Consider the following 25,595-nt stretch of genomic DNA (forward strand, 5'->3'; position numbering starts at 1 on the left):
TGTTTGGAAAAGCAGGGACCCGAAACTTTTTCTTGTTGAGAAAACAATGTTTGTATAATCTTTGCATCCACATACAGTAACTAACAATGGTTCTATTGCAAATAGAAATTAAGTTAGATAACAAACCTTTTACAAATTTACTTTAACACAATTCACTTAGTATTTTCGCATGGAGCACTTGTAAAGAGGTGTAAAGAGAAACAGTCCTTTACAATTTATTTAACTAAATTGAATGCTGAGACAAATAAAAGACAAAATCGAGCAAATTATAATTCAAGCAAAACAAATATTGGGTTTGGTCATTGGGTTTGTGACTTTTCAAGTGCTGATTTTCATTAATGTACGTATCTATTGATTGTTTTGTCTGAGTGAGTTAAATTTGTTAATATTTGTTTTGTACCTGACACAGAAAGGAAGTCATCCACAGAGGTGATGTCATCCACAGCCTCGGTCAGGATGCGAACCTGTTTCTCCCACTGATCCTTGAAAACGTCCATGTTGTCCTGGGCCACCTTGCTTTGGGGCCGGGCAGCTAGAGTGAGGGCTGCGTTGATAACCTGGCATGGACGAAGGATTAACACTATGTGTGTAGGTGACTGGCTTCAAACACATTTGTGAGTCTTTTTTTTTTTTTACAGCAAGAAACATTTGTTTTACTTTTCAACATACAGCATGCCAACAATATATACTTCTTAAAACATTAAGACCCAATTAACACTTAATCATCACAGGAAACACAGGTGATTGTGAATCAGTTTGGTGCTAATGAAAGTGATATGGTACAATGAAGAGGCAGATCCCAAAATGGGAATAGTTTTACATATAGTGGCCACAGACAAATGCTCTCCTCCTTTTTCATTCGGATACATTTTTTTGTTTGTTAAGTTTTATCCATTAGATTTTCACTAATAATGTTCTCTTTAATTAGCAGCGGCTTCCATCTTGGTGTTCTGCCATAGACACCCTGCCAGTTCAATGTTTTACGTATTGTAGACTCACGAACACAGATGTTTGTCAGTTCCAATGATGCCTTTAAATCTTTAGCTGTCACTCTGCGTTGTTTCTTTACCTCATTAATGAGTGTTCGTTGTGCTCTTGGGGTCATTTTGACTGGCCGCCCACTTCTTAATAGAGTAGCCACAGTCAAAGTGTCTCCATTTGTAGATTGTTTGTAGACTGGTGATTTTCTAAAGTCTTTGACATCACTTTGTAACCCTTTCCAGCTTTATGTAAATCAACAATTCTCCAATTCTCTCTCCAATTCTCTTTAGATCCTCTGAAAGCTCCATTTGGCGAGGCATGGCTCACATAAGCATATTCTTCTTGTGTAGAGCAAACTCAAAAAGGTTCGAGTGGTTTTTGTCAGTCGAAGTAGCTCTAGTCCACACCTCCAAACATACATCCTTTTTTTTATGGTGGTTTTCAATAAAGACATGAAAGATCAGAATTGTTTTGTGTTATTATTTTAGGCATATTATATTTGTTTATTCACATGACTTAGATGAAGATCAGATCAGACTTTATGACAAAATGTGGCAAAAAACCATGAAATTCCACATACTTTTTCTTGCCACTACAATAAACAAGAATGGTTAGAAGTGTGCTGTTCACTCAAATACTTTTAGAAGCAAATACCTCTGCAAGACTGGCTGTGCTGTTTAATGAATCTGGGTCACAGGAGGCTTCAGCAGCACCTCTCCACATTAATATAAGCTTTGGAGCACATTTGTAGTAAACAATATTTGAAAAAAGTTACATATTCTATCTTTAAAGGATAGGACTGTTTGTTTGTTTGTTTTTTTCTTATTGTCAAAACGAATGATCATCATACCTTAGTTCTTTTTCTTACTCTTCTCATTATTTGCTATTGAAGTGATTGATGTAAAACTTTAAAGCAAGACATATATAGTAGTTTTAAATTGTATTTCAAGTTTTACCAAATACTTCTTATGCAGAAGTAAACAATGCATTTGTTGGGGACTATTTTAAGATACAGATTCATACTTATTTCATGCCCTATATATTTATGGGAGCAGGACAAAGTTTGTAGGATTGACTCTGAAAAGACTATAGTGTCCATTTTCATCTTAATGAAGGATTATGACTAACAGTTCAATTGTGTTTTTAAATGTTAATAGACTGAATAAAGAGCTATGACACCGAGAAAGAGTGATATTAGGCTTTAACGACAGAGGGTTACTACTCAATAGGATCAAGTCATCGTTGGTTTTGGTGTTTGGATTGGTTGACATTAAGTGTTACAGTCACACACTGTAATTTGTCATTTTGACTGGTTGCCAAGAGGGTGGGTCTTATCTAATATGAGCCTGTCAGAAGGAAGGAGGAGAGTAGAGTTATGAAGGCATGAGAGCGGCATACCGCCGATAAACTTTTTGTTGAGACCGTAATGGACAGTGAATGATAACCCACATTGTTGAAGTATTTCTGTTTAGTTTCTTAGCCTAAATAAAGTGAAACTAATGCAGAGCTCAGTGGTGATATGAGAGGAGGACAGAATCTGCTTGACCACCTAGAGTGAGCAAGATGACAGGGGGAATGGTTCAGGTAAGGCCTGTATTATTTCTTGTTGATGGCAGTCAAAACATACAGTTGATGTTAAGAGCTGTCTGGTACAGCTGAAAGGCCTTGTGGTAATTACATAACAAATACTGCACTTAGAGTACTACCTGTGCCATTACATAAGAAAAATATAGATTACCACATTTATCCTTTGTTCTTATTGAGTTTTCTGTATGAATATAAATGAAATACAGTAGATATTGTAAAGATAGATGAAGTATACTCCTATATATTCTGTCCGATCAGTCCAGACGTTGTACATCTGCTTGTATGTACTGTATGAGTAAAGATATGGCATCTGGCTTAACTCTACTTAGAATACATGGAAATGTTTCTTTTTGTTCTGTCGCTTTTTCGTTTCTTCTTCCCAAGTCACAAAGTCTTTGTCTGTTACATTTTTAATATGTGGTGAGCATTGCCAAGAGGTGTCAGGAGACAGTTCCTCCTTAAGGTTTCTAAGTAATTCTGTCTCAGCAGGTGTGCATGGTGGGGTCTGCACATTAGCTCCTGAATCTTAAATTCACCCTCCATTTCTCTTCTCCATTACTATGTTGAGTCCCATGTGAATAAGGCCTATCGTTAACCTTAGAAGCAGTGGATCGATTTTATCATCCTCCTTCGCTTGCATCCTGAGAAACACTACTACAAGGTCCTCCTACACATTATTCATAGTTGTTCCTCTTATTCTGCTAGGATTTCTTTCTGTTATTTCCAGATTCCTAAACACTGTCTAAAGATATTACATTTAGATAAAAGGGAGAGTTCATCATTACCAAAACATGCTGACTAGTATTTGTGTAAAGAGCATTTAATTATGGGATGAAAGTACTTTATAAAGTCCTCACCTGTGGACATAGACTGTCAATTTGGGTGGCAGCCATGCGAACCAGCTTCACACCTTCTTCGTTGTTTGAGATTGAGCAAGCCAGGTTGGCCACCTGAATTGAACAAGCAAAAGAAAGAGAGACCATGCTTAAAACACGAAGCTGAATGTTTTATACCCTTTTCCACAGTGGAAGACAGATTCACACTTTTTTCAATTTGGTCTTAAAGCACCATTCACACACCTATATGTGCATTAAAGCAGTTTTTGGTCATTTGTTTCTTCTATCTAAACTGGTTGTAATGAGAGCCATTTTAAACTCAGTACCAATGTAAGTGATGAAGGACAAAGCAACAATTCAAACTCCTTTTGTGTGTTTGTTTCATTCTCACTCTCTGCAGCTCAACAATACTCGGTTTGAATGATATTTTGCACAGAGTGAAGACTGTGGCTGTGTATGTTCTTTCTCCAACACAACACACTCCTGCTCTTATTTTTTAATTGCAGGAGATAACATCACATCAGACAACACAGGTGTCACTTTCATTTTTTGTGTTGAACAGCTGGTGAAGCTAAATTAGTTAATAAGCATTATATTTTTTGCTTTCAACAATGTCAGGACAATTTTTAGGGGCACCTAATAGTAGAGACCTCTTACTGACTGAAATAGCATTACTAGCGAGGGCGTAAGCGTAAAGAATATTTGTGACACACAAGAGTGACATAGCACAGGTTGTAATATAGCACTAAGTTACAGCGAGGTAATTGGATTCATTCATATCCAAAATGGCCACGTTCACACGAGCTCTACAGAGAAAGCCAAACTCATTAGATTGACATTTGCAGCATGCTTGTGATGCATGACAAGCATGCATGAATCATTATGGGGCTTGGTGGTGCTTTACTGTATAATTAAAAGACAGATGTCAGCCATTGGTGTATGCTTTTATTTTATCAATACAGTTCCTTGATAACACATCTCTAACCGTAATGAGAGACAAATAGCTTATATCAGTAACTGTTTGAAATTTTAAAGGCTAGTTTTGGTGAAGAGCAGCACTAATATCATAGAAAATGACTCTGCACTAATTATACTTGATTGATGGCATTTGAAGCTTCTGTTGATTTGATATTTGTATGCAGTATATCATACACATCTGTTGAATAATTAAAAAGGTGGAAAACATTAGAGGGCCTGTAAAATATCTTTACCAACCACCATTTTTTTATGACAGAAACAAACACACACAGTCTGCTGTATTCCCACGTGAAGTCATCATATTTCCGCTCAGCATCACTGTATTTCACAGTTAATTTTCATAACTTCAAACTCTCTATAATCCAATACCATCCTTAAGTAAATCAGATTTCAGCAAGAGCCTTTGAAACTGAGCTAAGCAGACACATGTCTGTTGGCAGCAAAAGGTGCCAGTCTGTATTAGCACTTCTAGTGCTCAAATGTCACTGTTTGAGGCAAATTGAGGTAAATCAAATTTGTGTTAGAGGAGTCTTGCTTAGAGCTCTGTCTCTTTACTCATGACAGCAATGAGCACATTGATGGATTGCAGTCCTTTATGTGAAGCAGTGTGTGTATGTGTTTAAAGCTTGTGTGACAGAGAGAAAGACAGAGTGTGATTGAGCGCCTGTGTTCCAGCTAAACGTGAATGGTTGCTCACAGAAGATTATGAAAAGCATCCAAAGCATAATTTTAGGATTCCAAAATAAGTTAAGTTCACTTTGTCCAATACTATGAAGTATACAGAGATTTTCTTGGAACATTATCCTCGCTTGCCCTCCTCAAGATCATACTATCTCTGTAAATGAACAGTAGAAATGGGTGGCAAATTCAAGCATTAAAAAAAATGCTTGTTAAAATTTAGCTGTTGGAAGCTTTCATGCCTACATAATTAATTATAATTTATTTGTAATTAGTAAAATATTCTATAATACAGCTCTAATGTGTTATTTGCTAATAGGCTTTTAAGAGGCAAGACAAAAGTACAGCACTTCTTTGCATTTAGGTCCATTTTGAGTATAACTGCAACGCCTCAAAAGCAGAAAGTCGCTTCACACTGACTTTACTCCCTCACAAACACTACTTACTCTAGTTGTGCTCTGGCCCAGCAACCCGTGTGAGGCAAAGGGGCAGAGGGCTTTCTGTAGGCTGGAAATATGCCCAACAGGCCCACTCTCACTCCCTCTTACCCAGCACGGAGAGCTGGGCCAGGGCCAACATCACAACATCCAGCCAAAACTACTAATTGCAATTATCTAAGGATGTGCTTCTCCTTTGAGGTTGTTTTTTTTTTTTCCAAAGCAGGGAGGGAAAAACCAAGACAGAAGGTTTGAGAATATACCACACAAGCCTAATGCTGATACGGTCGAGGATGTTGGAACAGAATACAAAATTCAGAGAGACGTGTGTGTGTGTGTGTGTGCATGCCTGTGTGATTGAGAGAGAGGGAGGCAAAGGGAGCAATACAGAGAGATCCCTGCTGAATGCCCATTCTTCATTTTAGCCCCGAACAAAGAACTATCGATTTTGTCCTTTTGCTCTGCCCTGGATAATCACTTCAATTCTAATTTGATGAAGGTTTCCACTGCAGTTGGAGAGATGGGCATTCTCATGTATGCTATCTAAATCACCTAAATGGAGCTGAGTAACTGAAAATAGATCTGATAGTGTCATTTTTTCCCATTTTTTACACTGGGGTTCTTACTGAGAACCTGAAACCTAATGTCAGGAAGCACTGATTACAGTAATACATCACATCAAATCTTAGCAGTTTCTCTTTATTGCTATTTAGCATTGTCTGCACACAATCAGTTTATCTTCAAGTAATCTCACAAATCTCCTATTTGCTGTCCGTTTAATGTAATGCCTAAAACTTTTTAACACATTACTTCAAAATCTTTCATTGTTCTTTGTGGAATAATAGAGTGACTATACAAAAAAAAAAAAGAAAAGTTTAACCAAAAGAAAAGTTTCTTTTCTTCACTCAGGACAATCAGCGACTCTCTAAACCATGCCACTTCTGCAGCCATTTCCAGCAGCTACACACAAATCACCCATTCAGTTACTAACTTTCAACGACTAATAAGAGTCGGTGTCAGCCAAGGTGCTGTGTGCAGCAGCATCGCCTGAGGAAGAAGCAGGAAGCAGACTTGAGAAGGAGAGGAATAGCAGTGGAAGAAGCAATCAGTGGAGATGACATTTTAAGTTATGTGATGTAAGACAGAAGCACTTTGTTCTATTAAAAGTCTGTCATCTGGATGTTTACAGTATGTGATACAGACATGGTGTTGGAGAGAGGTTTATTGACATGGGTTGTCTTTTATTCCTTTGAAATGCACAAAATCTCCAGAACTGTTCACTGTTTTTTTTTCTGCCTCTCTAACACTCACAAGCATGGACATATACACACAAAGTAAATAAATCAGTCTGTCAACATAGACGGAGCAGAAAATGTAACAGGGGAATACAGTATGCAGACTGTGAAACAATTACAGGCCTGCTCTCACAGGCGTACTTCTATTTGTTTTAGTCATGAGCTGTAAGCTCCCAGCAATGACCTCTGTACATATATGCATAGAGCAGAGGTGACAGAAACAGGTTACAGTGCATGACATTAGGTAATATTACATGTCAAGACTAGGTGAGCTTGAAGTATATGGGGGATATCAAGCAGTAGGTTATGATGACCTGTATTGCCTCGGGAAGAATGCCCACCAGTATTAAAAGGCGTACTAGATCTTGCAGCATATTAAAAAAAGAAAAGTGTGAAATAACAGGAACAAAGGCAAAAGATTTTTGAGCATGTTAATCATGATGGCTGTAATTCTATTCAACACATTGCGCAGCTGAAGGTGGTTCCTCATTGGAGCATTTCTTATTTTTAGAACACCAAAAATAGATTTTGTTATTGATGAATGATATGATATGATATGATATGATATGATATGATATGATATGATATGATATGATAAACTGAATTTATATGTCTGTATGCATAGAAAAAGACACAAATGGGAAAAGCAGTTGAATAAAATATAACCTTTTTAAATATGATGAGGTTATAACATGATCTAAAATTAGGGAATGGCTTTGTGAGTCATTTTGATTACAGATTGCTGTTTAATTGCTCCTTCTCCTACCTTTTTTCCCCCAATCTCTCACCCAGCCTTGCCTGAGAGACAAAGTGGACCTAAATTGCGAGTGACTCTAATGCACTTAGGAGTTCTCTCTACACTTCCTAACTCAGAATGGAAATGAGTTTAACTTTCACTGTTTACCAAATGACAGGTCCACTAATATGCGGGTGACTGGGATACAATCTTCTATTCCTCCACACACGGTCTCCCTGCAGACCACTGGTTTATCAACTCTATGCATACAGATGCAATCACTGGTACGAATTCAAATACACACACAAGACAAAGAGCGTCTTTCATTATCTCCAGTGCTCAAGTCTTTTAGATAAGGCTTGCTGCCTAATGACAGTCCAAAATAGTTTAATGTTCAGATACTAGTGAACAATCAAGGGTGCATCCTATAGATCAAAAGAACTGAAAAAAGCAGGGACATTAGGGACGTTTTTGTATCCTTCTATCTGTCTGAATAGAAGGATATAGAGGACATCACAATAATGTCTAATCACAAGAAAAAAAAAAAATGAAGATAAGCTTCTTTTTGTACATCTTAGTCAAAGTTTTTCTCTTTTTAAATGACTTCAATGACAAAAAAAAAAAACAGACAAAAACTTCCAGATAACTTCACCTGGATGCCTGAGAATCTTCACTGACACATGATGAAGAAAGGACACTTCCATGTACTATTATCACCACAGTTATTTAAGTCTCAAGGCACAATCATAAGGAATAAATAACTGGCCGTACATCAAATTTGATTGATTTATAATGTTACAATATGTGCTGCTAAACTGTAAGTAGGTAAGGTGTAAAAAATATTGCATACACATCCACAAGTGCCCCGTGATAGTTGCATGGATGTAGAGTTACCCAATTCAATTTAGTCATATGGATTCTTAACAAAACTGCTTGTAGGTCAGTTCCAGTAATTACACACACACATACTCTCTGAGTGTTACAATAGGAACCTGAACAGGTGTGTGTGTGACATACACAGAATTCATGGTGATGGTTCATTCAATGGTGCAGGTTAGGATGAAATGACAGTAAACTCTGAACAAACACTCCCACATTAATTATCGTGTAAGCTGTTTAATGCTGCTCCTCAACATATCAGCACTACTTTCTACACAGTGCTGCCGTCTTCAGTTTCTGTCCTTTTGTTTGTGTTTGTTCGTCCTTTCTTTTAATGATCAGTATTGCCTGTAGCATCTGAAGTTTTCCAGTAGAGTTTTCTACGAAAAACAAACATTTAGAAATTCCCTTTAATCTTGCCTTAGGAGTAATTTTGACAGTGTTAATAAAACTAACTTCTGCTAAAACAAAATACGTTTTAAGAAACTCACTCCCTGTAAACAAACTGATCTCAGTAGCATTTTGCAAATTTGAGATGAATCAAGTCTCTACTTGTGAGTATAGCTTTCAAGAATTGGCTGAAAGATTAATTTACTGTAAGAATACGTAGCATTGAGATAATAATCACAGTAAATTAAGTGAAACCTGACATTAAAAACATTAACAACATAAGTTCTCAGCTCTATAGAGCCTTCCCAAAACAGTCAAAATCCATTTTTAGGTCAGTACTAGCATACCAAGGGCAAAAAAATGAAAAAGCTAAAAACTACTGACTACAACTAGTGAGACTGGAACTAAAAGTTCCAAAGCTAAATAAATAACAAAATTGTAATGCCCTGAACTTAGATGAAGTGCCAAAACCTCAGTGCTCAGTGCAACACCACTTTACCAAGACAGACTCTGACAAGCTCACAAAATAGGTAATCTGTCAGTTATTTTTTATTTCTATTCTTTTAGAATTAGTAGTAGTAGTAGTGAAAAATACTGTGATGATGCTATACCTGAAAAAGAAGACGACCTTTTTTAGAATATAGGTACATGTCATGGGTACTCATTTGAAATGCCTTGTTTGTGGCAAATCTGTAACTTCTAAAATATATAAAACAACCTTTTTAACAAGTCAATGTCAAATGTACTTCAACTAACTACATGAGATGTTTCTTACAATGTTTTCCACGTAGGAGGAATGTATGTAAGTAAAAAAGGGATTCTGTAACATGTCCTTATTTGTACTGTTATGATTTTGCCTTCATCTGTACTTTAGCTCTTACACAAAAGGCTTGATTGGCTATTGACAGCAGGAAACATTGGCTATAAAGAGTATATTTTAAACAGCTTTGACTGAGACCAGAAATAATGTTTTTGTCTGAATCTGAATACAAGAAAGGTGTTTTGAAGTAATTTGTAATACTTAAAATGGCTATTCTTCATTGACAATTAGAAACACTTACTTATTTAGTCATAACATGTAGATTGAATACATAAGTTTTAATTTACTTCAACACCCATATGAATTATTTTTCCTAAACAGGGTCTTAAACCACTTCACTTTAAGGAGAAAATAACATGAGATGTTGTATTCCTCATGTAGCCATACAATTTTAAATTGAAGCTGTGGTCACACCCTACAGAAAACAGAATAGCCTTCACAATCACATGGTCTCCTTGACAACTATGACTGCATGTGTATGAAAAGCTGACATAATGTGATTCACAGTGGCTTTTTCTCTGGAACTACAACTGAGGTTCGGGTATTCCTGCTAATACCATAGCTGGCTTCTCTATAAATATGACAATTTGCTGCAGGCTGGTGGGGAGGTGAAACAGCCCTGCTAGCAGGGAGCAGTTCGAATTGTACATCAGAAACAGCGGGGGTGGATGACAATACAGTTCAGACAAGTACTGACACATGGCCACAGACATATATATATACACACATATACACAACAATGCAAAGGAGAGTGGAGGCACCTGATGTAGTACAGAAGAAGATGATAGCAATCTGTTTACAGCAGCGTATGCTCTGCTTGCTCACCCCTTTATGGTGCTAAATGTCAAGGACTAGTGGATTCTGTCAGTGTTCACATACACGGAGGCTTCAAAACGTGATTTATTTACCCTGGAATTTGAATGCCTAAATGAAGATGGCCATAGGAAAAGAGGATGGTCACCTGGAGAATAATATCCACAATATAAAATTTTATTGAGCTCAACAAGGGACACAGAGAGGTAATTGAAAGCAATATAAACAAATCATAAAGTTAGCTGGACCAAACTGACTTGGGATAATATACACGTGTGTGTGTGCGCGTGTGTGTGTGAGTCTGCATGTGCTGTAGACTAGGGTCTTACAGCTTCAATTTAGAGTCCTGGATATTGGATTATCTTGTTCACACTGCTGTGAATGACAGGACATTACAGGAAGAAAGGAGAGGGGAACAAATGGCTGACTCACTTTCCCTGAGGCAGAGGGCAACTACTCACACTTCCTATTGGCCTCGGTGTCTTGCTGTTATGCTATGCTCCAGTCTCGAGGAGCAAAGGCTGGCTAGACTGATTTCTCTTCATTTTGCCACAAGCACTCTATCGCATAGGAGTTGGATCAGTACCCACTATACAGTCAAAAAGTTGTGTCTTCCAGGTGGGTAGTACAATAGTTTGTTCATCTTACAACATTTTTTTTGGCTTTTGCTAAAGCCTGTACTATAACCACAAGGGGCCGGACGGTCTCTCACAGTTCATCTCCAATTCCTCTTCACCCTCAGAAGAAGACGAAGAAGAAGAAGAAGAAAAAAAAAAAACGCAGCTCGGGCTGTTTTAACTGAAGTATTGATTTCTCTTTGCCTCCCTCTCTCTCTCTCCCTTCTGTCCTGCCTTTCTGAGACTGCTAGCCAAGCAGTCGGGCTTGGCACCAAAACATAATTATGAAAATGGACCTCTGGGTTGTTTCTTTTAATCTATCTGTACATTCCACAGTCCCTCTGCAACAAAAGTTATTTAAAACTGTTTCAGGGGAATTGAAATGTTTAACCCACTGTACTTTCTATTGGTGGCATGACATCGGTGGCTGTCTAAATCGGGTGTGTGGCAGATGTGTTAGTACTTTTAGACAAAGTTCTCAGGAAAGGTCTGTTACATACGGGCTCACGTTGCATGTTGTCAGCAGGCGTGCAGACATCTAACTACGAAGGCTGAGTGAGATTTGAGTGCTTGGTAGTTTGTCTAATCCTGGCATCAATTTACAGTGTGGCAACAATAACAAAGTGTCTTGACTCAGACAGCAATTTCTGCTCTCTCTCCAACTTACAGTTCAATAGCCAGTGAAACCCAGATGACACAGCCCAAATCAGGCCCATTTGCAAGACATTAAACTCTGCAGCATGACGTTAGAGCCAGTAGCTGCAGCATCAAAAGTATATCTTTACTCAGTGTGTTAGTGTTTCATGTTAGAGTACATGTTTCTTTATGTTTAATTTACTGGTTGGTAAATTAGTTATTCCAAACAACAGGTTTGATTGAAGTAAAATGTGTTCAGCAACAAGGTCATGCAAGGTGCAACGCTTCCAAAACTATCTACAACTTTAATGAGCATGCTCAAAGTGTTAAGTTGTGCATAAAGACTAGATTTGCTGTTGATCCAAAGGATATATAACACCGTAGTCCAATCTCAGACATAATGTGAACACGGCAAGACCTTGACATTTCTTCACAGCACATCCCTCTGCCTTCTCACATCTATCTAAGGCACAAGAAAAGCATGATTAGTCCTGTTGGATAATAGATGCACACAGTGGGAAAGGTCAGCGGTTGTCAGTCCTTAATGCCTCAACCTTTAAATTGGGGGATGGGGGAAGAAAGATGAAATTTTAAAGATGAGCAGTAAAGCAATGAGTTGGTGACACTGATGATTTATACGAATCAATAATTACTCATTCCATGTCATACACATGGATCGCATGTTTCACATGCTTCAACTGCTTCAAATAAAATAAATAAATAAAGTGTCCTACTTTTACGCAAAAGCTTAAATCCTGTATAAACATATGAGCCTAGATGTATCAGACAGCCTAACTGAACTAATCTATCTGGTGTATTTGTGTCTTAGAAAATCTAAATGTGTCAGTGGAAATGTCACATTGTTTCCTGTGCTTTTAAATTAATGCTTGTGTGATTTTCTCTCAGGTGAGAACTGGAAAGTGTGAAGACGTGAAAGGCCATCACTGGACTGGCTGTGAGCGGAATTAACAGCACAATTAAAAAATAGCCTCTATCGTGAAAGCTATTAGTCCTCCTCCATCTTGGAATATTATTCCTAGTAGGGTGTTATGAAATAACACCTCATGTATAATGCAGTGTGCAACCTAAGCTCTAGATGATATTTGAACATTTTTATAAGTAGAATTTGTGTGGAGATATAAAGTATGCTGTGAATATAGTGCAGTTAGTTTTCTGCCCTGTGATAAAGACATCAGATAATAAAACAGTAATGAAACAGAGACAAGAAAAAGAGTTACTGTAAAACAGAGATTTAGAAACCTTGTCTATTTTTTCTTTCCCCCATTTCCTCAAATGTCACAAATTCTGTTAAGATTTGGCCATTGCAAATTTCATTTGTTTTCACTTTACTGCCTTTATGCAAACAAACATTCGGGACAGTTAGTGGCACTGCACGTCTACATATCTTTGAATGATATCTATTTTACAAAAAGATGTTAACGTGTTTCAAATTATAATAGTAATGTCTTGGCACACTTTTTGGCAGAGGACTTTCACCGAAATAATAAATGAATCAAAGCAAGTGTAAGGACCCAGTGACCAGACAAAGTCAAATTTGCAATCAGCACAAGCCTTTGATGCAATGGCTTTAGCTAATTACTTCATTAAGGTACAGATATAACTTTTGCCCTGAGTTGCCAATTAATGTGAACCCTGGAACCAAATCTGTTAAAGGTGCTTTTTTACGTGGCAATGATAAACTATAAATTGTAAGTCCAATTACTTTAGGATTGGTGTAATTAAGCTTTGGAAACTGAACACTGCTACATCTATTTCTCCTTAGGGAGTGGTGTCTGAACATTTCCACAAAATAAATAAAATAAAACTGTTTTTTCCTTAAACATATGACTGCTTCAAGAAGCTGGTGATACATTTGTTGAGGGAAGGGACAATATTTACTCACTAAGAATAATTACTTTCCATTGAGTCTTGCACATAATTTCATACACCAAGTTTTACAGGTAAATGCGCCTTAATTGCTGCTGGTGTCAGTGGGACAGCTTAATATATATATATATATATAAAAGTAGAAAAGACACATTTTACATGTGTTAGCCTATGGTTTGACGACGCCGGTTGGCTGTGTATATTTGTTGTTCACCCTTTCATTTGACAAACCAAATTGTTGTGTTTCTAATCTATATAGCCTATACTACTTCCTGCTAACAATCATACAAATGCAGTGCTCCACATTTGATGAGATTCCATTCATGCTCTGAACGTGAAGCTCTACAGTACTGACTAAAATTGTCCGACCCTAACAACACATCCTTTAACTAACTACAAATTACCAACTGCCAAACTGAGGGTGAGTATGCTGATTATGGTTTAGACGTGTGACATGTAGGTGTGATGTGTGAAATACAGTAGTCTCACAAGAGTTCGACAAATCTATAACTAACAATTTTAAACTCATATGTGTTACTTGGACTGAATTAAAGTAAGTAAATCTGCTGCCCAGTGAAACAGAGGTTCTGGGTAATGGTAAAGTAAATAATTTCTAGATGATCTGTCTTGGTAGCAATTGTCTATGCTCTTCAGATAACACTGTTGTGCAACTTTAGCCTCCTTAGGTTTTCTCTTTATTGTTGCCCCTCTTGGCAAAATGAATTAATTGCAGCAAAAAATGAATATTAACCTGAATGAAGTGTGTTAATATGATTTTTATGGTGTAGCAGAAGCTGTGAAGTTGTGCTCAACAACAGCAACATTTGTAATGGCAAAAAAATCGCAATGAAGAGTTACTGACTGTACAAATACAATTACGTGTTATTTACAGCAGCCCATATTGCAGTTACAACAGTAATGTTGTTAGTATCTATTTTACAGAACTTGAATGACACAGTGATAGAGCGGTTACATATGAACAAGCAGCCACATGTAATACCTAGTTAATTACCACAACCAAAACGTAACTATAAAATTAAGTTGGTGCAGCACTTCGGTTTTGTTTGGTGTGCCAATTTAAAAAGTGTTCTGAGACGTTGAGTCCACTCCAAGAATGTGGTTATATGAAATTAGTATGAGGTATGACAGCAGGAGTGAGGTGTAGGGGTGGGAGATGCAAAGTGCCAAATCATCTTCCATTTGAGGTGGAGCCACTTCCACCCCTTCATTTTCTCTCTGCACCCCACCAAAAGTAAAGCTCCCCTCTGGAGAGAGAACGGATGGCTCCTTCTGCTCCATTAATCTAATGACAATGCCCCGTGACTAAGACCAGCTTAGCAGGCATTGCTCATCCCCATTGGCTCCTCTTTCACTTAGCATGCCATCTATGCATGAATGCAACAGGGGCAATGACAGCAAAGAAGGAGGAGAAGGAAAATAAAGAGAGACGGAGTCACTGTAAACAATAGCCAGATTATATTGCAATGGTGTCCATGGTTACCAGAGGATGTGACATACCAGTACTGATAAAGGGTTTGATGAACTGTATTTAGAAAACTGTCAAAATAGTTTTCAGTCCTTTTATAGACTTACAGACTTCCACAAACTCATATCTGTGATCATCAGTGTACTCGGGTGAATAACAATGCAGTGCAGAGAAACGCAAAGTAAAATTCCCATCATCAATCTTTATTAGAAGCATGAAATCAGATGTTTTTTTCAAGGGACACCTCCCTTACTTAGTTGGTTTTTCTGGCATTTCTACTTCAGCCATGCAGACTATACAAGAACAGGACATAATCTTGTCTTTCTCATTAATGCTAGACCAATTAGCTCTTCATCATCTAGCAATGAACGCCATTCCCGGGCAAACCATCTCTTTTCTGCTCCTGTAACCATTCTGCATCAGCAAGTGAATGTGAGAACATTTACATAATTACTACTTTTCTGACACTATGAATGCACCCAACTGCAATCTAGGTTTCCAGCATGAGGATTTACACAGAACAACAAATCACTAGCTACTCAAGAGGCACCTACAGCACAGCTACTGTATGATGCTGCCTCAAGTTTAATTCAGGCTTCACATGACTATGACATGTGTTTAGTTCAGGTCTGTTGGCATAGCTAGTAGAAACATCACTTTGCATCTGACACCTCTGGGAACGTATTTGCTCTGTGGTGTATGTTGCTCGTTCACGTCCACAGCAGCACAGTCTCTACTGTATTTTAGTCTAGTGTCTCATGAGAGAGATGTCTATCCTCTAGGGAAATAGTGACCAGAAGTTGGCTGTCAAATACCAGAGTTGCTGGCCCAGAATAGCACAGGGTCAGTGTGGAAAAATAGGCCTCCCACATAACAGGAGCAGACAGAGCTTCCTAATTAAATGTGTGACACACTGAGTCAAGCTAACTGCCAAATATTCTTACTCACATTAAGAGTTGATGTAACAAATCTGTTTGGGTGTGACATTGGTACATAAACCCAAGTGAACCTATGCCAATGACCGGAGTTATCAGTAGAAGCATTTTTTCACGCCTGAGGTCGGGCAGTTGAACTTTATTTATGTAACCATAATTTACAGTTACAAAAGCTTTAAGATACATTATTTATTACATTGTGAAACATATAACGTAAAGAACACATTGCATCCTTTTGTGAGAGTTAGGACAAACTCGGGCTGCTAACTAATAAAAGTTCCAACCCAAAAAAATAAAATTAGACAAATAAAAAGATGTAGAGCACCACAGGTATGGCAAGAATGAAATGAAAATGTGTATGGAAGTCAGTCAGGTATATGCATTCATTCATATTTAAGAGATCTATAATTTTAACAGAAAGGTCAGGTAATTTAAAATCCCTCTAAGAAGATAAAGTTAATATGGGATGGAATTACATCAAACTTGTTTATAACATGTAACATTTATCATGAATAATGCCTAGGTTCCTGATCAAGGATCTCAAAAACCTCTGAATCTCTGGAGGGTTCCTTCCTGCTTATTTCAGCATTGTATTGGGGTAAAAATGTCCCAACCTCAATGACTCAGTCTTGATTGAGTGTTCTTCTGCTTTATTACCCAGGGGGATGTTTGTTGCCATGGTGACAGCGAAAGCAGGGGCTGATACAGTATTTCATTACTGACTGAACAAAGAGCAAAATGAAACATAATTTACCATTATGAAAGACCGACAGTTTTTACCTTGCTGTGCCATTTGTCTATTACTGCAGGTACAGTAATTATGAGCTGAAAAAGCCATTACAGTCTGTCACAGTTTGGTTGCAATTGTTTACATTTAGACGTCAGCAATTTAACTAAATGATAACACAGATGTACTTTGGGGATAAAAAAATAGATGTATGTCACTAGGTGTAGCCAGATTAAATAAGTCATTTACATTTATATATGAAGGAAAATTCATCATATATCTGTACCACTAACAATAGCTAACTTCCAAATGATCAAAGATGAAATAGGAGAAATATTTGACCATAGTTAGTTAGTGTGCATATCTTTCTATGCATTTTCAAGATTTAGATTTTATTACACAGCTACGTGGCTTTAAACTAAAACACACACACACACACACACACACACACACACACACACACACACACACACACACACAGAAAATGGCAATTTAATAGAAATGCATGTCCACATTGGGAACAAGCGGTAGAATTTTTATTTAATCTCTTGGAACCTCTGACTTCCTGTCAATCAACACACAATGGTTATAAAAATGTATCTGGAGCTTTATTGCTGACTTAATTTTAATGTCTACAATGCAGTAAAATACAAGACAGCCTTGAATTTGTAAATATTTATTTCTGCTTTGCTTAGGGAGCAGAATGCCATCATAAAAAGAGCCTTTACAACAATCTGGGATATGACAACTTTTTGTTGTTCAAGTGACATTTTCATCTTGGCTTCTATAAAGGTAAGATATCTTATTTCCACTTCCTTGCTATTCAACCCACTGTCAACACAATAGCAGACGGACCTTCTTAGGAACAGCAGAAAAGTGAATTTGACTTACTTGTGTTATCTCATGTCAACTATTTGATTTTAACTTTCACTCACAGCCCACAATATATTGCATTACATCCTCTATATGTATAGCAGCACATTTGCGCAGAAAAAGGTGAATTTATTCTTTGACAATATTTGATCCTTCTGTAAACAGTTTTTACTGGATGCATCCTGGGGAAGAGCAAGCTTGTGATCTGAGCAGCTAGCAGCAGGGTGAGAAATGCCCTGTATGCTTCTGTGTGCACACAAGCATTTGCATACTCTATGAATTGGATCAAAGATAGTGTGATGAGCAGTGCCTGCCTCATGCATATGCACAAGGCAATGTTCCACTTGCATTATGAGTCAGGTTGGGCCTGAAATGCACTACTGTATTTTCACCATATCCAGGATATTCTCTTCACCTGTGACCTTTGCTAAACAAACCACAACTTATCTGGCTCAAAGTCTTGAAGGAAACTAGGAAATGGAAAGGACAAAATAAATAAACAAAGCATAAAAAGTGCTGAGGAGAGAGATAAGACTACACTGGGTCAGAGAAGAAAGGAAAGGAAATTAGGTATATGTCCTGTTTGTGCTTGGCTGGATTTATGTTCATTCTTTATCCACTTCATTTAAGAATAAAAGCAGTGGCAGCAGCAGGTATATATGCATATGTTGCAAGCCGTACTCATGAATTTCACAGGCAGAAATAGAATGTGACTGAACATGTTTTGCTTAACATGTTCATGTCCATATGTTAATAAATATATGAATACAATAGGAGACACAACGACATGGAACCTGATGCATTTGGGATGTCGTGCAAAACTGGGACAAATGTGACAAGTAAGAAGATGTCTGCTATGGATTATATTCAATCTATAGTTAGATACGCTCTGCTATAATATTCACATGACACAAGTTGCTTTAAAGCTGAGTAGAAGACACGATGTCACATGAACCTCTGGTATCTCTACTGAATATTTAATTTTTAAGGATAAGGATAGAACTTTTTTACCTTAATGACCCCCGCCCTGCCTGCTTCTTAAAAAATTGTAACACTGTTTTAATCATCTAAAAAGGATGATCCCAATTATATATAGTGCTCTTTGCTCAACAATACCTCTCTGTTGGTGCCAAAATTCCTATCTTCTTCAAACCTGTCACTCCATATTTGACAAGGAACAAATCCCTCTCTACCCATCTACTCTATTGTTTCATGATTATTGAACAAATGTCAATGTGTGTTACTTGATATCTTCGAATTGCAGTAGAGATTAGGGAAGGGATTAGGACAGCACTTCTCAATCCTGACTTGAACTCTGGGACTCAGTGTGAGGTGACTTGACATGCAGACCAGAGGTTTCACCAAGGATTGATAAATAAACATTTCTCCTCCCACTTTCTCTCATTTCACGAATAAAGGGGTTTTACTTGTTGGTCCTTACATACAGGACAAATTTAGCCAACAGCAGAGCAGTCATGTTTCATAGGAAACAGATTATGAAGGTGCAGAGAATATTTCTCTGCATATTTTCCTAAAGGACTTGACCTGCAATATATTGTGTTTTACATTGAATAATGTATCTGGGGGGAAAATCACAGCGTCCTTAAAGGTTTTTATTCACTCACCTAATTATTCAGTGATAGGTGGTGCCTGCCATCACTAACCTGTGTTATTCTGCATTCGTGGTAAAAAGACATGGCTCTAATTAGGAGAGATGATCTATTTTCCGTAATGAGAATTGATGGCTTTCTTCTGCACCACCAAGCATTTTCTCTCATTCTCCCGCTCTTTCCAGCTGAAGCCCACATTCTCTTTTATTGCCCCACACAGCCACACTTCAGAGCTGTATATAGAAAAGGAATAAATGAAGCACTATGTGATTAATGGACTTAATTTCTAGCAGATTTGACTTCGCAGTGACAGCCCACTTCACCTCAAAAGCTTTCTGATTATTAGATTTAAGCCTGTGTCAAAACGTCAAAGAGCTTATAGATGAATGGTCCCTTCCCCTCTTGATGCTCAACAAAATTTCCACCTATGCCTCTCAAAAGGTTTACATAAAAAAGTATAATTTAGTTGTGATTTGATTTGTTTTATGCTTAGTGTATGGTTTCATGCACGTGTGTAACAAGAGGACAGTCTATAGTAGGAATTTCACAACATTAGGTCTTCTTACTATGAAACTACTTAGTTCAAATCAGAAATAATTTATATGATAATCTGCAAAGCTGCTAATGAAGGCTTCTGTAGAGAATAGATGTGATATGCCAAAATTAGTCACCTTGTAAAACTGTGAATCCATACATCTTATAATCTTGTCGCTTCCCATGGGTGTCACAGCCTCCTAATCTTTGAACACAAAGACAGCCCCTCTCTATGTGGCTTTGCAAGCCTGTGCTAATGCTGTGTAAACATTGCTGCTGCTGTTTGCCACTGATTTAGCACATGTTAATATTACATGAGACAGAGGGGTCCTTTGATGATGTAAGTGAACACTCAAACTAGGGCTTTCTACCTCAGGGAAGAGAAGACGGGGCTGTAAAGCAACTCCTTCGAGAATTCTTTCACTTCCGCATTTGCAACCCGGCTTTGTAGGAGGTTTGTTTTTTACCACAATCACATGGCACTAGAAGACTGCTATTGTGTCAAATATCAGCACTAATGCAAAAAGTAATAATTCAATGTATAAAGGAACCATATAAAGGATAACAACTGCTAAAAAAAGTATGGCAGTCATTCATGTGTTTGCTGATTTGTCAGGCATAACTAATGGAACAGCAGACCAGCTACAGTAGCTTGTACAAAATCAAAGATGTGTCCACAGGGACTAAAACCTACTATACACAATCTCTTATATCATTATTTCTAAACAGGAATCGACAACTTGGTTGATGTCAAATCAATTACTACTCAGAGCAAGTTCAGTCTTTTGGAAGGAAAAATAATTTTCTAAAAGCTGAAAAAGTCTGGCAAGGAAGATGGTGACAACAATTAGCTCCAAGCAGTGATTTGACCACTGGCTAAGGTGAAGCAAATCAAACTAATTTGTTTAGTTTTTAAAAGTACCGCAATTCTTAAAAATTCCATGTTGAACTTTATATCTGAAACAGTCTACTCTCACATGATGCACGGATGCAGATCCTAAATATACAATTTTTTCATATTTTCTTCTGATTCTTGCACTTTTCATAGAGACACAATTCATAGAGTAATGGTAAAAGCAGTCGATTTGAGTAAACCATAAATTCGAAAATGTCACATATCACAAAACTAGCTTTGGATCAATAAACATGAAAAATCTCATATTCTCTAACTGCAAATGTTGTGCTATTGAGAATCAACTGGGAAATATTTCACATTAAATTTCCTGTGAGGTTTTCTTTAACTCACAAATTGAAAGCCATCCTAAGCCTGTAATGCTGTAAGGAAGAGCACCATGGTCTTGACTGTGTCTTTCAGGAGGGAATGTTCTTTATTTTCTTCTATTCTGTTTCACCTGTGTGCTAAAAGAAATTCCCCTGGTCTATCAGAGGCCTACAGCCTGTTTGTGTCTTCTGGGAGACGGCCTTCATTACTGCCCCACCAGCCTCTGATAATCCCACACCTCCCACAGCCACCACTGAACTATTCTGTGATGATGGAGACAGAAAATTGACTCTTTCGTTTGTGGTGTTCGATTCTCTAAGGTCTCTCTTTCCCTCTGTCTTTCTCTGACTTCAACCATAAACCAAATTCACGGACGTCAGCTTGCCAGCTGGCATCATATCGCTCTACATTTTAAACATTTTATGCAATTGCACATAGAAGTACAAAAATCTCGAACGCTTGAAATCTAGATGGTGAACACACTCTCAGCACAATGACTTCAACGGACTTGTATAAGAACGAGCAGACATAAGAATGAGATCAGTTTCAGGAGAGAGAACAGACTCTTGATGAGCCATTAACCTGCTGTCGGTGAGCTAAAATCGCACTGGGACGTGGTTTAATTTACCTTTTTATAAAGAGGTCGTTGAATTGATGAGGCACAGGAAAAGAGTTACACCCCTGGTTTGGTGTATTAGCAATGCTGACAGTGAACAGGTTGAGCGAAGAACTGGAAGAGTAGTCAATATTGCCAATCAATCTAAGCTTTTAAAGAATCACTACAGCACCCATAGTCGAATCCATAAAACTAATAATATAGATTTGGGCAGTTCACTCATGAAGGGATGCAAAAAAAATATTTTAAATCTCCTTTTAAATCTCATTTGTTAATAGCAAAAGGTGTTACTATAAATGTATTTCTCACAGTGCTGAATTATTATTATTTTTGAATAATTTTTCATGCTTCGTTTGGACATGCCGACAGGACAGTGATCCCAAGCGTATACAAATTACACCTGAAGATTCTTGAGTGGCTGTCACAGTCACCTGACTTAAACCCCATAGGAAGTTACTAGTGGGATTTGGAGAAGATGGTTGCAGTAACAAAATCCACGAATATTAATGGAGGCCACTTCCCATGCACCAATAGGCCAAGATTAGCCAATGGGCCAAGATCCCTCAGGAAAGCTGTCAGACGCTGGTGTCTAGCTATGCATCAAATTTGCAGCAAGTCATACAAACAAAATGGTGCTCTATAATTACTAAAGACATGTGTCATGAAAATGGTTGAATAATAAAGAGACAGAAAAACAAAACAAATAGTTTAATTTTGTGTTGAATTTGGGGGAACTGCTAATTGTTCTACTATGATTTATTCATTGCAAACAAGTTTGTAAATTTTGCCAATGCACCTAATTTGCAATGGAATAATTGAATAATTGTGAATGCATCTGTATCTTTGTTTAATCTGAGCCTGGACCTTCTTTTAAAAATATTCATCACCTGATACAAAGAGTCAATTTTCACTTTGAAATAGGCTGCCAGAAAGTTCTATGTGTTCTCCTCATCATCCATTACAGTAACTCTATGGATAATAAAATTTAATAGACAAAAGATGGCTAGTGAAGGTCTCCCCATGAATGAAAAAGACAAAAATTGAATATTTCTACTTGTACCACGTGTACCTAGGCCTTCAGTATTGCTGCTTGTCTGCTGATCCATTTCATATGACTAGCCCTATATGCCCTAATCCATTCTGGTTCGTAAAATCCAAATCAGACAAGTGTTTTCCAGAAAATGGTAACTAGGCATAAGATTCTTTTTTTGTCCTGATCACTATCTGGATGAAACTCGTGCCCTGCATTTGTAACAGTCAGGGACATTTTGTTTCTTTCGTTACCCTCCAAATTTTCCCTTTGGTGAGTAACAAACCCACCATATTCAAGTGTATGCTATGTAAATGCAGTTTCTTAAAGCCCCTATTTCTGATATTTTTGACTTAAACTGAATGCACAGCAATATTATGTCCTAAGTTAATATGTATTTTAACTTAATACAATTAAATACTTTGTAGCCCAACTTCTAAAGGCATAGTGTGTAAGATTTAGAGGGATCTTAACATCAGGGCTGAAAAAACCTTTTGGACGTATTCCCCCACTGTCCTCAGCTGTCACAAAAAAAAAAAGAAGAAAAAAAGAAAATTCAATTTGAATTTGAATTGAATCTGGTACCTTTCTACCTGGAGGATGATCCCACACAAACAAACTGTGCACATGGGATTTTAAAATCACTATCAGTTTGTGAAGTTGTGTGTGCAGCATGCTCATGTGTGAAGCATAGGTTGCTCCAATTAACTCTATATTCTTTACTTAGAATAAAGACAGATATTAACTGAAGGTTCACTGGATTGCCAGGGCAGAGGATTGTAGGTAATAACCCTAGTGTTACAATTCCCCCCTCTGCCCCTGTCGGGTTGTTATGTTTTGTTCTGTGTCTCACCTTCCTGCCACACACCCATATATGGACTTCCTCCACTTTCCCCTGAACTCCCCATACTAATTACTGAGTTCACCTGTGCGCTCCCTCTGCTTTATAAGCACCCCTCAGTCCTCAGTTCATGGCTGGTTTGTTGACATTCATTCATTGCTCACTCATGCTGAAAACTTCACGGATTCACGCCACTTGTTTGTCAGTTTGTCACTCAGCTTTTTCGGATTCCCCTGGACTACACTTCAGTTTGTTGGACATTGTTTTCGTTCGTGAGTTTATGTTTGTGAGTTTGTATGTTGTCTGCCTTTTGCAGTGCATTTTCCATTGTTACTTTGTCTTGTTAGCTTTGTCTGTTTGTTCCCGTATCGCCTGCCTTCAGCAGTGAATTTTGTTTGTTACTGTGTTCATCTAGTTTGTCTTATAGTTCTTGTCCACGTTAGTACGTAGTTTTCAGTTGTCACTTTTTATGTTTGTTTAGGGTTTGTTTGTCTTTTGCCACAGAGTTTTTGGGTCTCTTTAATTTGATACTTTGTTAGTTTGTGTTAGTTTCCTGTGTCCCGTGCTTTTTTGTTAATAAATTTACTTTTGTTCGCACCTGTTTGGTCCCCGTCCGTCCGTTTGTAACACCTAGAGGCATTGGGCTTCACACAACTGGTATTTGGTATTAAGGAAGGGATGTGTGAGGATTCCGCACTGAGGGAATATCATCAGTACTACTTTTGACATGCAAAGATGAGATGAGATTTATTATGAGGGGAACAAATTGTTACCAGGTCACTACGGTTCTTATTTGCTCAGTGTACAAGCAAGAAATAAGATATGAAAACATTTGACTTCAGTGTTTTGTACATGTGTACACACACCCTCATACATGTTTTCTTGTTTCACATTTGCTATTCCATATATACACAATATAGTTTATATCTGGCCAGAGTACAACTATAAATTGACTACATTGCTCAGCTGTAACTTGTTTGCCCAGCTTTCTTTATTGATTCATCTACAATAGAAGCCAAAGAGAATGGCGTAAATTTAATATCATGTTATGAATTGTTCAACATGACTTGGAGTTAAAGGTCATTATCTAATCATTTCATTACTAGATTTTCAGAAATGATTTTGTCCTCAGAATACATGCTGAACATTAATCATCTCGTGACTCATGAGATAAAAACCATATTATGTACACTCTCTGCATTAGAGAAAAAAATGGAACATGTCTGGACATCCTGCATTTTAAACACTGCATTGTTCATACTGTGGAAAAATGAGGATGATACACAAATCATAGGTGAAAAGGCATCATGGGACATCTGAAGTACGATATGACTAAGCCCCTTTGGGCACATGACATAATTAAGGATTTATGCTGGGCTATATATCATATTACCATAGGAATTCTACTTGTTCAAAGCATGCAAGCATGGTTCTATGTCAAGTCTTATTCCTCTTTTGCTTCCTCTTTTGTCACACTTAATCTAGTGTAATCCACTTAGTGTCATATCTGAAAAACATGACAGGAATTCCACTGCTTCTTGTCATGCAGTACCTTTACTGCAGCTACCCTAGTTCTTAGCGTAAATGCTAAGTATTTTTGTGTAGAAGCTTTGCTCATCTCAGCAGCAATTTGCTTGGGTATGGTTTGGTTAAATGTGTCATACAAACATTGCCACCAATTCATACATTCTGTGAGACATGATGGACCCTTGAGTTGACTCCCCTAGGCCAGCACGGCAAGGTTGGGGGCAGTCTTTTGTGAATACATGCTTGATGCCGGTATAATTTGCATTTGTTTATCTCTCTTTTCCCCCTTACAGGGACAGTGGAGATGTAACAAAAAGAATATAAATGTCAGCTTGAGGTTAAAAGATTGGTTGATTGCATCCTTTGGCAAAGCTGTTATTCTTCAGAAAGGGCTTATGACCAAGACCCTCTGAGCCACAATGACTGAATCAGAGGGAAATTAACAATAATGCCAAGAGGGAAAACTAGCCAACGAATGTCAGCATTATTATTAGAATCAAAGCTCTACAAATTAATTATGAAGTATTTGTATGCACAGAATATATATTTTGTTTTGGAAGATTTGTATTTCGTCTGTATGTAATTTGGATGTCACTTGGTACAGTATCATCCAGCAACCTATCG

General features: G+C 37.6%; 1 protein-coding gene across 2 annotated transcripts in view; it reads right to left on the reverse strand.

The window, feature by feature from the left end:
• The window catches only part of ctnna2 (catenin (cadherin-associated protein), alpha 2), a 263,561-nt gene that overhangs the window by 32,043 nt on the left and 205,923 nt on the right, over window positions 1-25,595 (reverse strand). For both annotated transcript variants that reach the window (XM_026360927.1, XM_026360928.1), the window contains exons 10-11: window positions 3,426-3,518; window positions 401-557 (exon numbers count right to left, since the gene is read on the reverse strand). In XM_026360927.1, the coding sequence (XP_026216712.1) occupies window positions 401-557; window positions 3,426-3,518 (250 nt within the window). The remainder of the gene's footprint in view (window positions 1-400; window positions 558-3,425; window positions 3,519-25,595) is intronic.

The sequence above is a fragment of the Anabas testudineus genome, chromosome 1, assembly GCF_900324465.2.
Source record: "Anabas testudineus chromosome 1, fAnaTes1.2, whole genome shotgun sequence".
Classification (NCBI taxonomy): Eukaryota; Metazoa; Chordata; class Actinopteri; order Anabantiformes; family Anabantidae; genus Anabas; species Anabas testudineus.